This window comes from Aptenodytes forsteri, unplaced genomic scaffold (assembly GCF_000699145.1).
Source record: "Aptenodytes forsteri isolate BGI_AS27 unplaced genomic scaffold, ASM69914v1 Scaffold146, whole genome shotgun sequence".
In the NCBI taxonomy this organism is placed as follows: Eukaryota; Metazoa; Chordata; class Aves; order Sphenisciformes; family Spheniscidae; genus Aptenodytes; species Aptenodytes forsteri.
Genome location: NW_008795128.1, coordinates 4,346,933 through 4,363,881, shown reverse-complemented (window position 1 = coordinate 4,363,881; position 16,949 = coordinate 4,346,933). Strand labels below are relative to the sequence as shown.

The following is a 16,949-nucleotide window of genomic DNA, read 5'->3' as shown; positions in this document are numbered from 1 at the left end:
GGCAGGGACAGAATGTGAGCTTGGAAGATTCTAGGCCTGAAACTCAAAAAAAAAAAAAGCATTGCTCTCTCTACATATAAGCCCACCACCACTGAGAGCTTAGTTGTGTGGCCACAGCAGGTCATCTACAAAGCATGGCCAAGGCAGCATCTGACAATTAAGCCCACCCACACCCACCCTGCCCACTGTTCCTGCTTAAAGCCTGTATGAAGACAGGAGTAGGCCTTTGGCCCAGAGCTACAAAGCGGGTTAGGAGAAACATCAAAGCTGCCTGCTCTGATCAGGCCTCCGTCCTTACCTCATCTGGAAGTTTCCCCTACAAGCCTCGAATGAAAAGCTGCTTTGGAGCTTCAGAGATGTCCCGAGTCAATGTTAAAGACAGCAGCTGTGGTTTGCTCCTGCTCTCACTGGAGCTCACTGCCTGCTCCACCATCGTCTACAATGGGGGCACGTCTGGACTAAGGGGAAGTCAGCAGAGCAGGCTTCAGGCCTCTGCACAGCAGCCAGGCCTGAGCGCCCAGCAATGGTACATGCCAGGTCTTTGAGAATCTGCCAACACTAGAGTGAGACATCCCAGAAGACCTTTCTCCAACCGTGAAGGAAATTTTTCTGTAGGTAGTTTGGCTCTGGCTATGGAAATGGACATCTGTAAATGCTCTGCAACACATCTACCAGGAACGGGCCTCCAGACTCTTCCAGGAATTGTGCAGGGAGAGGTAAGAGGAGATGCCAGGCTGAGCTGAAGCAGTTTTTTTCCAGGCTCTGTTTTTCTTTGTTTTCAAGCAGAGCAGTAAACAGCTCTGCCTAGACCTGCACCGCCCTGTCTGCCCAAGTCTTCAGCTGAGACATAGCTCCTCTGGCTCCCAAGTGCCAACACATCCTCAGGCCACCCCACACTAAGGCAATATAGGGATGCATGAAACCTTCCTCACCACACAAGGGAATCCCATTTTTCAGGCTGCTCTCCTGTCAGATCAGGGATGTAGCTGGCTCAGGACAGGTTTTAGAGCCTCATTAACACTCCACAATGAGGCCTGGCAGCAGCTGATTTGATTTAAGGTTCATTTCCAGGCTGTGATTTAAGAGAAGATTTGCTTAATGTTCTCTAACAGACTCTTCTGACTGGGAGCTTGAGTGCTGCCTAATAACAGCCTTATTTATTGTAATGTCTTTGCAGCGCAGCATCTAGAGGAGCCAGGCAGGAGCGCAGCAGCTGCTGGCAAGTGCTCAGACAGCAGGGGAAGCATCCCTCACCGCAGAGTGCTAACACTGGGGCATGCGTTCCTTTATCCAGAACAGCCCTATACTGCACCCCTTTTCTGCTTTGAGAGGTCAGCAAGACAGACCACTCTCTGCTTGCCTAAGATAGACAGTGCTGCATCTCTACATACCTTTTTAAGTGGGATAGGACTAACGCTCCTCTTTCACCCCATTACTTGAACGATGGGAAACACAGAAGTGCCTGCTCATCTCCAGACTGGTTAAAAGGCAATTTGCAGTTAAGACTCCCAAATGCTCCTCCCTGTTTCCCAATTTTGGGCTTCCAACTCAAAGGCTGAGCCTGCTTTCCTCCTGGGAAGGGGGTGGTCATCATCTGACATTTGTAAGCTACCTTGAGCTTCTGAGCTGGATGTACCTATGCCAAGGCTGAACACAGAGACAACCATCACACAAATGAAGACAGTAGGTCAAGCAAGGGTTTGTCATATTTTAATGACATTGATCTTTGGTGTTTCCCTCGTTAGCACTCACGCTCTCCCCGTCCTTCCTCCACAAGCCTGCTAGGGATGGAGAGTTACAAACGAAAAGGAAAATCACATTTGAGACTAAAAACAAAATATCAGAGCCTTGATTTCTCCACTAGAAACTACATGTACAAGGTCAAGATTTCACATGCAACACCTTACATCACAGACCCATACCTCACATCCTGGCCTAGAGCTGAAAGACATTTCCTGCCCCCTGCCAAGGAGGTGCAGCTCATGGCACCATGAAACCACTGGGATAGCTCATTCCTGTTAATATTGGCACAGCTTAGAACATCCTCGCATGAACTGCATCCTGACTAGAGAGCAGTAGCCCCTGTTCCTCTACCCATACAGCAGCTCTGCTTAGGTTCCTGCCAAGTGCTAAACTAACTCTCTAAAAAGGAAAGATCCCCACCTGTGAGCAGCTCCTGAGCCATGCAGGTTTTGGCAAAGCCCAGTTCTTCCCAGAAAAGACCACAGCACAGGCAGGACGGGTCTTAGAACACCACACTCTGAGGGGGGAGCAGTGCTGTGCCACAGAGCAGGACTGTGGCCTGGAAGACTCCTCCACTCCAGCAACGGAGCTGGAGCATCACGCCCAGGTTTGCCCAGTAGGACTGCCTGTCTCCAGAAGGATGCTGCAGGCCCCCTTCCCTTTCTTCACCGTACTGATCAGCCCCTGAGCATAAAAGGGCAGGAAAGAGGAAAGGAAAGAAGCTTTACAAAGGATGACACTAACCAAATTGCAGGGTTAGGGCTAAGCTCAGGGAATCCCATGGGGCTTCAAAATCTGCATGATGTGCAGCCAGTATGGTTCATATTCCTGTTAACTCTTCAGCAGTGGGAATGTTGGAAGTTAAGTATGCTTTCTTCCCCATGGCTTCCCTTGCAGTCCTTATCCCCTCCCACTCACCCAGGATAGAGAAGCCCTCTGAACCACCAGCATCCTGTCAGAGCCACACGTTGCTACTCTTCCAGCTCCTGGCCAGCTGTGAGGTACAGGTCTCTGCTGAGCAGTACAAGGGTAGTACCAACACACAACTCAATCTCTACCTGTTCCGCGACTCCCCACTGGTGCTGTCATCACTATAGAAGTTGGTACTGTCAGGAAGATGGTTATTATTAGTTAGGTCACTGTAATCAATTGGTCCCTCAGTGTCCATGGAGGACTGGGCCTGCTCTGGCAGGTCCAGATCACCAGCGCTTTGTCCTTCACTCCCGCTAGGGGCTGTCCGCGGGCTCAGGCCATGCTCTGACAGCTGCATAGACTCTGAAAGGATCCGTCCCTCCAACTCAGCTGCCAGCTGCTGTGAGGTGGACTGCTGTGCTGATGTGCCCTCAACTCCAGTGGACTCTGCACCAGTCTGAGAGCTGCGGTGGATCCGGTGGCTCACAATGATGTTGTTGCCAAAGCCGCCCATAGATGCCATGGTGGTGCTCTGCTCCCGCTGGACCACAGCAGTCATGCCACCTTCTGCCATCAGCCTTTGGATCCTACTCAGGGCATCCTCCCCACTGGCCCCATATTCTGGACCTTCACCTGCAAGAGAAAGCAGAAGCAACTTTGGTGCACAAGGCAAACTACAACACAAAGAGAAAGCATGCTGGGTAGATGCATCATGCAGTGCGCATGTGCTGGGACAGAAGATGGCTTTTGTCCAGAGGGAGCCCAACATTTTATTTCTGTAACTTTTGGTGAAGTGCCAAACAGAGGCACTGAACTCTGTCAAGAAAATCTTGGCCACTCCCACAGGTATCCCTCACAGACCTGCATGTCCAAGCCTTGAAGAAGCAGCTCTTTTCTAGCCATACAGGTGTGGAAAAAAGAGGAGTCAAAGAGGCAGTGAGTTTTCTCACAGCTGCAGAGACAGTCCAGCCAGTCCCACAGGGGCAGGAAGAAAAACCTCAGTTTGCGCTGCAATAAACCAAACATTTCACCATGGTGTTAAAGAGTCCTGTGGCCCTTCCTACTTCACCTGTTTGAGAATGCCCCAGGGAGATGACATGATGGCAATCTCCCCAGTATCAGGGAGGACACAAGCAGCTGGCCAAGAGCAGACAGCAGCTACAGAACACGGTCTGTGCTTCCACATCACCTATGATCAAGGAAAGATCAAGTGTGTAGGCTCCTGCTCCGCTTGACTGGTGTCTTTTGAGGAATGCAAAAACTATCTCTTAAGTCTTTGTCTATCTCCGAGCCCTCCCTTCATAGTCAGGCTGTACTGAGCTCTGAGGGAACCATCGTCAGATGCCTTGGTTGCTGAAGATTACTTTTGAAGAACAAAATCTCACAGAAAAATAGTCCACGTAGGAGATTAAATCCCCATGGCAGGGAAGTCCAGCCCAGTTCTGTTTCCCAGAATCCTCCTTTTGCTACAAACCCTACCCAGACCGTTTGGGGAAAACAATCTGTAATCATAAACTGCTAGAATCATTCCACAGTGGGATCCTGATGATTCTTATTAAAGAGATAAATCTAACTCCCAGCTCCATGAAGCCATCGCAGTGCTGACTGGAGGAGAGGAGAAAGCCATGAGCTCTCCTGGCACCAAGGAAATGAACACAAACAAGGCTAGATGTAGGCAGGAGTTAAAACACAATAAAAACCACTGCCACACTGACTAGGAAGACAAAGCCGCTTGGGGCTGTGGGGTGGAGATCATGTATCTAACATGAGAGCTGGGGTATTCAGCACAGTCTACACCATGCCACTGTAGAGGTTATTTTTTTAAAAAAGCAAGATAGTTAAAACTGATAACGTGTTGTGCAGTCAGTCAGTGACAGCTTATTCCCTTTCCTCATGGGCTCAGTGGTACTTGCATCAAACACCACCAGTTTCCTCCACCACAGGGTACGGCTAATTTCATCTTCAAGCAAGTCTGCTGACATACTGCCCTGCTGTAGAAATACTATGGACATTAAGGGCAAATTTAATACCCACAAGTAGAATAAGTCTCTTTCTGCTAGGAATGTAGTAGGCCTGCTATATCCACTTATATATACACAGCAATTACATAGCTCCTTCGTTAGAGCGTCAGTGAGACCACAGGGACGCCAGTAACCACATGAGAACCTGGAGCGGAGCCTAGAGGAGTGAGCAAGAATACCCCCTGGGCAGAGCCTGACCCACAACTCTAGCAGAGAAATCCTGTTCAGGATGCAGCTGATGCATGAACTAAGATGTGGGTGATGCATGAACTAGGAACCTGGCTGACCAGCACGAAGACTGAGCACAGACAGAGGCAGCTATTAGACTTGAAACTTCAGTGTGAAAAACATGCATGGCCAGGGGATATTGAAGCGTTAATCATGAGCAGAAGTAAGTGAAAAGTTTAACGAGAAGCATGGTTTTGGATTCAGTCATCGCTTCCTTCTGAGGGCATAGTCGTAAGCACTTTGTTACCAACCGTCTGGCCAGGCCAGAGAAGAAGCTTGAGAAAGCCAAGATGTGCAACCTGGCTTAGAGACATGCCAGCCAGCCCTATCTACACAAGGCCTGAAACAGCAGGTACTGTGCTCTTGACAGATCACTTACTATAAACTAGCCCAATACAGGAGCATTGCAACAGCAAATCAGCAAGGATCTCCAGCCAATGCTCCTCAGCACTACAAACATGTGCTTCACCAGAGGAGTCCATGCAGGCAGTGCACACCACAGCACTCCCTGCTCTTCCTGCCCCTTAATTACCATGTGCCATGGCTGAATTTCCAGTTGAGGCAGCTGCTTGCTCAGAAAACAGGCAAGGGCTGATGCCACAGCAGAAATCAGCAAGTCATCAGCCTTCAGATTACAAGCACAGAGATACAGCACTGTTGGAAATTCCAGAAAGACAGCCCGTCAAGGGCCAGAAGTGAGCCTCACCCTTCAAGCAGCCAACAAGCACCTCTGCTTCAGGGGTTGTCCTCCCCTTTCCCCCCTTGGGTTTCGACAATGACTTTGGCTGACTGGTTCTGAGCAAAGCTTCCTGCGCAATTTCCCTTGAGCTGAGCTACGCACAGATTCACATACAGCCCATTTCTACTGCCTGGTGACTCCCACACACGTTCTTTCACCAGGCTGCCAATGCAGACTACATTAGTACTCAGTGCAAGTGAAATAAGCCAACTTCCATTTGGTGGAGGTTCAATGTGCACACAGGCACTTACCCAAAACAACAGCAATGCCGTAAACCCCACACCTCAGATTGCTAGAAGTTTCAACTTGCCACAGTGGCCAAACCCTATTCCCTGTACCACCAGCTGAACAAAACCAGGACAGAGGGAAACCCCATACTCGTGACACTTTTTTCAGACTCCAAAGGGTTTAGGCATATCCAGAGCTTGTGCAGGTGTAGGCCAAGTGATAGCACATCTAATTCTCCATACGGAGAAGGCAATTCCTCTTCTCTCATTTTATGCTCAAAATTACATTCTGATCTCCCAGGCTCTGTAAAATCCCTTATCTTAAGCTCTCATTCTTCTAAGCCTACCTTCTAGGGTCAGAAAAATAGAAAAACCTCACAGAGCACTACAGACAAAATCTAGAAAACTGAGCTAACCAGCTTCAGCTACAGTGTGTGAAGTACCAGTGTAAGCGTAACACCTGCCAATTCGCCCTCCACCTAGGCTGTCCCTGTATCAGAATCCATCACAGAGCAGGAAGCAATCTTGAGAGACAGTCTCCATCTTTTTCTGGACAGGGACACAGGTTCTGTGCCTGACAGGACAGAAAAGCATCACCCATGGTTCCCTTCTGCAATACAAGTAAGTATTAGTGTTGTGTCCACAGTGCTGTGTTCCTACAAACCTTTTCTACTCTAACTGAAGTGACCTTTCCAGAGGTCCAAAACCCCATCTATTCCAAACACAGACACAAAACATTACTTGAGAGTAATTATCCCGAAGACCAGGGGATTTCTGTCAATCTAGCTGACTGGCTCCAACATTTAACAAAATATTCTCTAGCTAATGCACCTGTCTTTAGAAGTCCTCTGCCATGCTACTCCAGCAAGACAAGAGTTTGACACAGAAGACTACAAAGGCGAAACATGTGGCAAACTTTCAGTGGAGCTGGGCATAAGGCCGGAGCATTTCCACTCTTAAATGAAGTGGTCTCTGAAGTACTTATGGGGAGTACAACTTGTTTATCTCTGGGCATGGAAGGCACACACCTGATAAAGAGCAAAGCCCACAGAAGCAAGGATAAGATCAGGCTCCTCTGCGGCTGTGCGATATACTGACATCGCTCTCGAATTTTTTCCTATTTTCAGCTTTCCTCTTTCTAAAACCAGCAGTAGTTAGTAGCCATGCTTGCAAACAAAGCTTCAAAATTAGAACTGAGAGTAAGCACTGCAGAGATATCTAAGTCTTCAGAGAACATGGAATAATAGCTCTGAGGTGTGAACTGACCCACTAATTCAGATGCCCAAAGATAAAAATATCAGCATTTTTAAATGAATTCACTCCTTGCATAAGAATAGGAAAGGGAGGGTCAAAGCACAGCATAACCAGCTATGAATAATCACATCTCCCTTAGTGCCAGAAGAAATACTGTCAGTTACTTTTCTCCCCAGCCAATCTCAGAAGCATGTTCACACTTCCTTTCTGAGGTAGCTAATCCAAACAACTCCACAGAACTCAGAAAAGACACAACTGCTTTGACTTGTAACAAATTTCTTAGCGATATCTCACCTTGGTGATTTGTATGAGTGAAACTTATTTTTGTAATGAGAGTTTAAAAGTAGCCCCCATAATTTAATCCCAAGAGAGTACTTGGAGTAGCTCACACTGTAAAGGCTTGCATAGTACATGTTTCTAGAACCTGATTCTAATTTTTAGGTAGTGCTTTTCAGATGGCTTTAAAGAGAAACTGAAATTTGCAGTTCTATAGGACATATGACGCACATTTTACAGATGGACGGGCAGATGAAAGGCTAAGGGATCTACCCACGTTTCTACTTGGAGAATGAGAGGCAGATCTGGAAGCTGATCCCTGGTGTCCTGGTTCCCATTTCCACACTAATCGCACAAAAGTCACATCACATCTGACAACAGCATTGCAAGAACGTGTTCAGCTAACGTAAAACAACATGTTTCTTTTTAGCATTCATGAGGCTCGGCTGGGGACAGGGTACTCCTACCCATGCAGCCCCCCAACACACGTTCCTAATGTCTCAGATTAAGTAAGTTACATCACATGCAGGCACTCTGACTCTGCTTATAAGTGCTCCTTAGGCATCCTCAGGATGCTTTGCTTATACCAGGGAAGTTTCGCTTGCATGTGCTGTCTTTTCACTACTAACAGTTTGAACAGACTGAACCCCACAAACCCAAGCCTTCATTTTACAACCCTTTTCACTCTCAAAAGTATCTGCTGCAACCTCTGAAAGCAGTTGGACATGATGGAAATTTGTACTGGCTGGTGAGAAACACTTCAACCAAATTGGTTAAAAACTGTATATGGCATGACAGTAGCCAATATATTGCTCCCCCAAAGACAGGCAAAGTAGCAATCCACTGACAGCAAGACTTCCGATGGCTACAATTTCAGTAGTTCATAGCACATGCTACTTGCACAATGAGCATTGAGTTAGCTATCTGAATTTTAAGCCCCGAAGACAATGCAGATGGTAAGAATTGAGATGACAATTGCCTTTCAGTTATTTCCATAAAGTTTTTTTTGAGTGTGGGTTATTTTTTTCTTTTTGAAAAATGCATTTCTTTTTGAAAGATGTATTGATATACTGTCAATAGCCAGGGGACAGCATGGGCGCACAATGAAACAAGTGTCCTGCAGCTCTGCAAAGGTCCCTTTCCCTCAGCCTGTAACACCTTTTGCACAGCTGCAGTCCCTGACAGTTACTGCCACTTGCACCCTACTCCACAGATCCAGCAGCCTGAACAAGTGGCAGCCACAGCCTGACCCAGTCTGGACCGGGAATTACAATTTCTAAAGGTAAAGCTTTGGGCCATTAAATCTCATTAGGAATTTTTGTTGGTTTTTAAGTGAGATTTAATTTGCCAGTTGAATACAGATCCCTCCCCTATCATGCCTGTCCATTTGCAAGGGAAATCATAGTATAACTCCCAACAGATTGTTTCTAATTAAGAGTGCCTCAAAGTTACAATTCCATCACTATTTCCACTATGTCTGTCAGCTTAAAAGAAAGTAGGAGACAGCTGAAACACTGTTCTAGGCGTTTCTTGGTACCTCTCCCAGTTTTCTCTCAACTCTAACTTCCTTAAGTTTATGTGTGGCTTGGGAGCAGAGTTCACAAGGCAGCTATCAACTGCTGCAAAACAAAAAGATACAGACATTAAAGGGATTCACTTCTAATAAAGTCATCATATACTCATTCCTCCAAAGGAGGCAGAAAGATAATCAGAATAGCAAAGTCCCCGCAGAGCTTTGCATGAGAAAAGGAAACTATTTATACCCGCACAGAGCTTAATTAGATTTCTGATGCAATTCTGCATACTTTTTTTTTTGTACAGTAAGCACATATCTGCAAGAAATGCCCTGAGCCAGAATTCCCCACAGCAGCGAGGCTGACAGGACACAGGACAGAAACCCACTCCTGGGGGTAGCAGTAGCCTTTCTTTTTCTTTTTTTCTTTTTTTTAAACATTCAAGGGGTTTGTTTTGTTTTGATTTTTTTTTTCCCCTCATGACGAGGTGATAACTAAAACACTTTCCTTTACATTACTCAGAATCACATCTGATTTATCCATTCTGCTGCTGATAATACTGCTGAGCCTTTACGTAGTGATTTACATCTTCAAAGCCCCATACAAAACACTAATTAATCTTCACAGCCCCTGGTGTACTGTACTATGGGAAGATTTATTCCCATTTGGTAGATGATTAATAATTTGCCCTAGGTCATGCACCAAGCTGTAGGTGCATGTAGGACATTTTTTCTTCTTTTTTTTTTTTTCCCTTCGTATCCCTGACATCTAGATCCTGCTATTAGGAAACACTGTTTCCCTTTCAACAACAGGCAAAGAGTTATGGTAGATACAGTGGACAAATTAACCATCAGAAAAGCAGCACAGCATTTAATCTAGCCTGCCTGAACACACTGGATGAGCATCACAAGAGTTTATGATGCTGGAAAAACAGTAACCTTAACATCACAAGCAGCGCAATAGGACTCAAGTGTAATGTCAAGCACAAAGACTCTTGGATGAACCAGACCACTGATGCTACAAGTCCCTGGCTAACTGGCTGAGGTGTTGGTAATAGCAGCTGAAAACTTGTCTTTCTGCTTCATGATAGGTCCTTGTACTATTCCTCTGTCATGGATTACAGTTGGTTTTTAGATCATACATGCTCCTGATAGTTAATGTCTTGACAGCTCCCTGTTTTGAGCTGCTCTTGATCCTTTGCACCAGAATTTCCACTGAGGATGCAACTGGCATAAGAACTGATCAACTACAGGGTAAGACCACTTGGCTCATCTCCAGTGCATGCATCCGTACTGGAGTAACTCCTTTGTTCTAAAGATCCTTATATAGGAGAAAGGAGTGTGACAGCCCATTTTGCAGGCGAGGCCACTTGCAAGGGGACACGCGGTAAGTCAGCATCTGAGCCAGAAATCACACCAGATGTGGAACCCGCCAATCTTCCAAGCAAGAAAGGGAGACAAAGAGGAGTCTCTGTCCTAGGCTTGTTATCTACACTCCTGTTCTTCCAAATGTTACACGTTTTGCTTCTTTGTAGAGATACCCTGCCCAAGGCACTGGTAAAGGACAACCCTTCCCCATCTCATTAATGGTCTAGTTAAAAACCATGATCTAGATCTGAAAATTGAAAGGTTAATTAGAAAGAATGAGATAATGAAACCTTCAGACGATTGCAGAACAGCAACAGAGAGAAGAACTGGAGAACTCCACTGGTTTAACAGAGCAGAGAAAGACCCCCAAGCCTGCAACATCAGCCATCATGGCCTTGATGCAAGAAGGTCCCACACCGTACCCTGTCCTCAGTCTGCATACCACATTCAGTGGAAGAACCAGTTCCCACAAGTTCAGCATTTGCCCAGACGTCCTACGTTCCAGCCTTATTCACATGCCCTCAACTGTACTAACCTTCCAGAGAGGTTAATCTCAGCTCTGCTGAGATAAGCAGATGGGAAACTCCACAGGTCAGGAATTTGCCACTTAACTTTGAACAGAAAAGCTGAGATCAGAGAAACACAAAGCCTTATCACACATGCTGGATGCTGCACAGCAGAAACTGTGGAAGAGTCACATGCCAAAAAGCATCTTTCAGAGTGACACAGCACAAGCAAGCATACAGGCACAAACAGAAATGCCATGGGCTGCTTCCCAAAGCCAAGTGGGTTCATCATGAACCAACAACTTCAAAACTGTCTCCTTGATTTTCTCTTCTCTGTCTTTCCTATGTATATACTGCCCAACTCCTTCCTAGCCAAGCCTTCACAGTTGGATTCAAGCACAATGCTACAGTACAGAGACAAGAAGCCTGGACAAAATCATCATGCTTTCAAAAGATCAGTGACTTTATCATCATATAGGAATTGCACATCAGCTGCTTCCAGCTCTTTACTGGTAAGTTTTCCTGGACTGGAAAACACTAGAGACATTTTTGAATAGCTGAGCTGGACACTCATCACAGCCTTCATCGATCAGACTAAACAGAATACTCATACCTGCTTTGTGAGAAATGATTTACAGTATTTTGTATCCAGATGCTGAGCTTGTGAAGCCTGCACAGGTTTTAGATGCAGAGGTTGAAGGACCAAGCTAAACTCTAATGCAGAGCCAGAAAGGATAGTTCTTAACAGTCTGCAGCCTTACTGATGGTTAGAGTTCAGGAGATTTGTGAGGAGTGATGCCAGTACAGCTGATTCTACAAAGACAATGATCTGGAGAAGAGTTCATTTTGCCCTCTAAAAGCATGTGAAAAAGACAACTGTCTATTCATATGGACAGAGATTCACTCTCCTGATCATCTTGGCCTGGCTACAGGCAAATTAGGCTGGAGAAATCTTTGCTGAAGAGATAACAGGAGTGTCGAAATGCATCGATAGGATGCGGAACCTATGTGGAAACTCCTCATTCACCAGGTAAGCTCTGTCAGACAAATCATTGCTTGAGCTCCTACCTTCCCCAGTCCCTGCAGAGGCGGATTCCTGCTCCTGTACCTCCCTCTCTGTCTGAGTCTCGGCATTCTGCAGCTGAGGCGCCAAGGTCTGGGTACCCTGCGAAGTCACAGAGGTGGGGGGGTTTCGGGGTTGCAGGCCTATGGCATTCATCAGGCCCATGTCCCTGTCTGTCCTCCATGTGGCTCTGCTGGTTCTGAAAAGAGAGAAAAACAAATAAGACCGGGAGCATTGGAGGCAACATGCCCCAGCAAGATTGAAGCTTCCACCTGAGCCTCTTCTTGCCTCCACTCCAACCACACACCTGCTAGCCACTATGCAGATGGGGCTGGAGGGAATTGTGACCTGCACTTATTTACACACACACACAAACACCCCTCTCCAGCCTCAGCTGGCTGGTCTCTTGAGTTTTAAGCCAACAGAGTCTTATAGTCCACTCACCCTTCCACAGAAGCAGCATGTCTGACAGGCATGGATAGATATCCCTGCAGCACCACTAAGCCTGCAGAACAACTCTGTCTCGGGGTCACTGAGTTGAGTAGGCAACACAACATGCAGCGCAGGACCATAAACAGAGACACAACCTCCCTCTGCATGTCGGCAGAGTGGTTTTAACTCCCAAGGACACAGCCTGTATCCCTTCCCTCCTCTGGACCTCCTAGTTTGTCAGCATCACCCATGAATGCACTCCAGCAGGCATTTCTGCCCATTCCAGTTGGACAAGAGATATTCTCTGTTCTCAAAAGCAAACAACAGGAACCACCTCAAGGCTCATTAGCTTCTCAGAATCGAACAGTTGAAGTGTACGACACTGCAAGAGCTGAATCTTGACAATGCTTGGATGCTCTTTCCAAAATTGACCTCTGGCTGTTAAGTGCTGGGAATGTTAAAGAGATTCTAGGAAAGATTGCCTCATTCACAACATTTTTTCATAAGGTTTTGAAACCTGCCACACTTTTCTTGCTCTCTCTTTAAGTTAGTTCATTCTTGAGCAATATTTCTGTCTTCAAGCTGCTCCTAAGCCCATCATGCAAGACTGATATGTGCTGTCAAAAAACGTGAGTAGTGGCAATACCCACTCACATGGCAGAGTAAAGAATCTCTACTGCTTATTTTTCACCTTCAATCAGACCAAGGCTGTAGGAAAGCACAGACATTGCCCTGTACACCAGCTCATAACTTCCTTGGGATCCTGGAGCTCACAATTCAGAAACAAGACTGTCACCCTCTTGCTGAGAACAGCTGGCATACAGAGAAGTACTTGTCATGGGGGCAAGAAGCAAGGGACTGCAGCATCACCCTAGTGTTTAGAGTAACTAATGTGTGCATCACTGGACAGACTGGATGAAGCAGCCAATAGGGCTCTCAAGGGATTTAGGTTTATTTTTAGAGTTTATTGCTGAGAAACAACTGTCCCATGACCAGAAACTAAAGGGATGAAAATCAGTCACCAGGACCACCCAATGGATTTGCATTCATCTCTGTGGAACCCCCTGTTTCAGTTATCCTCCAAAGGCCATTTACTTTGCATGGTGTTTTTGAGGCATCAAGCCCCACACGTTCCTCCCGTGGCTTGCTCATGGATGTTACTGAGGCCGTGGATGACACATGTACTTCACAATCACTGGCAGCACTTTTGGGCACTGAATGTCACTTGCTGGAAGCAGGCCAGGTGACCCAACTAGGCAGTGTCAAAGGGGGGACAAATTGCATATTTAAAGCTGCCAGTGCTAAGGGAACAAAGAAGAAGTGGTGCTGTCAGATGTAACAAAAGCAGCAGAAAGGGTCAGGTCTCTCTAACCCACACCCAGGAGACTCACCCAGGCCGCTCAGTGTTCCTGCTGCTGGAATGCACAGCGAAGACGTTCTCATTCAGCTGGTCCCAGTGGTACTCAACTCCAGAGTTTAAGGCCCTTGAAACACCAAAGAAGGAAGAAAATATTAGCATGACAGGACACTATTCCAGCCAGCACACATTACGTCCCCACAACATGAAGGACAGTATTGACTCCTGCCCTACAGAAACTGCAGATCTAGCTCAATTCACATTTTCATTAAAAGGGCGCATTACCATGAACAGCCTTGCAAACATGGAGCGCTGTATTACCCAGATTGCTCTGGAATATTCCATTCATTTCAATTCAATATAAGCACTGAGGCACAGCAACAGGAACAGAGAGATTTTCAGGAAATGAAGACATACAACTGTGTGTATAAAATCAGGTTACCCTAACTCCAAGTGACTAAACAAAGAATTGGAATGGGAAGGCCAATTCTCTCTGTGGTGCCTGCCAGCATTTCCCGCACTCAGTAATGCTAAGTAAAACACTGCTCTTATTCGACATTTAGTTTCTTTGCAAATGGTTCTCATTCTACCTATAAATAAATCTCTATACAGCCCTCTCACTGACAGTCACTGTGGAGCAAGGGCAGATGTAGAGGATATCTTAATAAGTTTCCACAAGAGAGTTTGTACTGGATCAACTATGTGTGTCTGAAAAGTCCAAAACTTGAATTTTACAGCTAATGCTACTAAGTTTAACAGAACAGCCAATACTCTGGCAACCTTTCACAGTGCATTTTCCAAAAAGATATGTGAAGCCAGAGCTAGCTAACCACTTCACAGGAACAGGCAAGCTTAGCAATGTACAGCAAATCATCACATCATTGCTGAAGACTACGGGCAATCACTAACACTGTAAGTGCATCTCCCACTATTTCTAAGGCCCAACAGCTCTTAGACTGCAAGAGGATAAGAGTGAATCCATCTTACTCTGTGCCATACAGAAATGTCAGAGGACAGGCACACGCTGTGCAGTCCAAGGCAGCATGGAGATCTTCCACCTACTGCTGTGTCCCACCTCCAGAAGCACTCTGGGCTGCATTACCATGGAAGAGACTTTCTGTACAGTGTTTTGCCACGCCGTGCTGACACACCAGCTCCCTGTGAGCTGGCCTGCGGGTTTCAAAACGGTGCTGTGTACCACCACATGGCTCCTGGACTGCAGACACCTGATGGTGCTAGGTGGAGAGTTAACAGCGCTGTGCAGTGGTCAGCACAAGGCAACTTTAAAAAAAAAAAAAAAAAAAAAAAAAAAAAAAAAAAAAAAAAAAAAAAAAAAAAAAAAAAAAAAAAAAAAAAAAAGTCCCTTCCAGACAGAAGGGAATTGCGTCTGAAGAGCTGGACTTGCATCACACTGCAGACAGTCTCAGAGCATGAACTAAGGGTAGTCCCATAATCTGAAGGAAGGATTCAGGGCAAGTAGTTGGTAGCTGGTTATGGCTCAGGCACAAACATGGTGTTTTACGTACATATAAAAGCTGTTGTCCCTGTAATGAGATGCCTCAGCAGAACTGGCAAGAACCCCAGCTTAGAGGATGCTGCAGGTCAGACATGCTGCAATAGGAGAGCTGTGTGTGCTGGAGGCCTGGGGCCAGGCTGCTGGGGTGACAGCACCCCAGGTCGGGACTAAGGGCAAAAGCTGGAGAAAATTAGGTCAACAAAACCGCGCATGGAGTCTACAGGAAGTAATCAGTCACCACCTTTTTTTTTTTTTTTTCCCTGCTGAGCTAGCCCTGCACTGCATTATACCCCATGAAAGCAGCTGCCGGGGAGATGCTGATTTACAAAGGCTTCAGAGTTTATTGACAGATTAAAGAAAAAAGTTTGGGGTTTGGGGTTTTTTTTTGGCACTAAAACCATGCCAGTCCCTCTGGCTGCTCCATCCCCTGCCTAATATACTGAGACTTAGCTGTCACACTTTGCTGTCTGCAAAGTAGCACACTCCCTAGGCAAGTGAGATTTTCTAACCTGGTAGTCAAAATTTCCATAAAAAGTCTAGTTTGCTTGGTATCTGCAGCTATTACACAACAGAACTAAACTGACCCATGCTCTTCTCCCTCTCCTTCCACACTTCTTCATGCTTTCCAAAGTACAGGCATGGTCCCCGCAGCCACCTACACGACTGGTATTCCAGTCTCTCTGCAGGACCAAAAAAGTGGCTCAGAATAAACAGCTGGCACTCCCTACTGCAGCAGTGAGCATCCTCACCGCTACCTTTCAGCAGACTCTTCCCTTGACCAGCTAACCAACTTACCCTCTCCCAACTCCACCTCTTGCAAAAGATTTCAAGCGATAAAGCCCTCACCACAATCTTTGTTCTCTTTTCATAGAACCATAGAATGGTTTGGGTTGGAAGAGACCTTAAAGATCATCTAGTTCCAACCCCCCTGCCATGGGACACCTTCCACCAGACCTGGTTGCTCAAAGTCCCATCTAACCTGGCCTTAAACACTTCCAAGGATGAGGCATCCACAACTTCTCTGGGCAACCTGTTCCAGTGCCTCACCACCCTCATAGTGAAGAATTTCTTCCTTATATCTAATCTAAATCTACCCTCTTTCAGTTTAAAGCCATTACCACCCCTTGTCCTATCACTACATACCCTTGTAACAAGTCCCTCTCCAGCTTTCTTGTAGGCCCCCTTGGTACTGGAAGGCTGCTATAAGGTCTCCCTTCACTTCTCCAGGCTGAACAACCCCAACTCTCTCAGCCTGTCTTCATAGGAGAGGTGCTCCAGCCCCCTGATCATCTTTGTGGCCCTCCTCTGGACTCACTCCAACAGGTCCACGTCCTTCTTACGTTGGGGACCCCAGAGCTGAACGCAGTACTCCAGGCGGGGTCTCACAAGAGCGGAGTACAGGGTGAGAGAGCACGCATGCATCTGCATCTCTCTGACCTGGAACTCTGCCTCTCCACAGCCCTAAGACCAATATCCAGCTTGCTCCCCATTAGGTCTTCCAGCCTTTGGATGATCGAGGCTACAGAAGTGATGTTTCAGACTGCATCAAGGAACAGTGAGGAAAGCAAATATCTGAACTTAACAGAGGGAACTGGCTGGGCACTATCTTTTATACGAAGATCATCACTTCCCTTCTTAATAAGCGAAGATTTCATCAAAGAAATGCTGCTATTGTATGGGTTAAGTGCCAGACCATGCCTGCATTAGAAACTTGATCACATAATCGCACCTTAAACCAACTTAAGTACACAACAAGATGTGTGTGACAACTGCAATTACCTTAGTTTAAATCAG

At 46.4% G+C, this 16,949-nt stretch overlaps 1 protein-coding gene across 1 annotated transcript in view; it reads right to left on the bottom strand.

Moving 5' to 3' along the window:
* Positions 1–1,701: 1,701 nt before the first annotated feature.
* Positions 1,702–16,949, bottom strand: part of AMBRA1 (autophagy and beclin 1 regulator 1) — a 127,370-nt gene continuing 112,122 nt past the window's right edge. The window contains exons 15-17 of the mRNA XM_009277524.1: positions 13,674–13,766; positions 11,856–12,049; positions 1,702–3,288 (exon numbers count right to left, since the gene is read on the bottom strand). Coding sequence (XP_009275799.1) covers positions 2,798–3,288; positions 11,856–12,049; positions 13,674–13,766 — 778 coding nt within the window. The 3' untranslated portion in view covers positions 1,702–2,797. The remainder of the gene's footprint in view (positions 3,289–11,855; positions 12,050–13,673; positions 13,767–16,949) is intronic.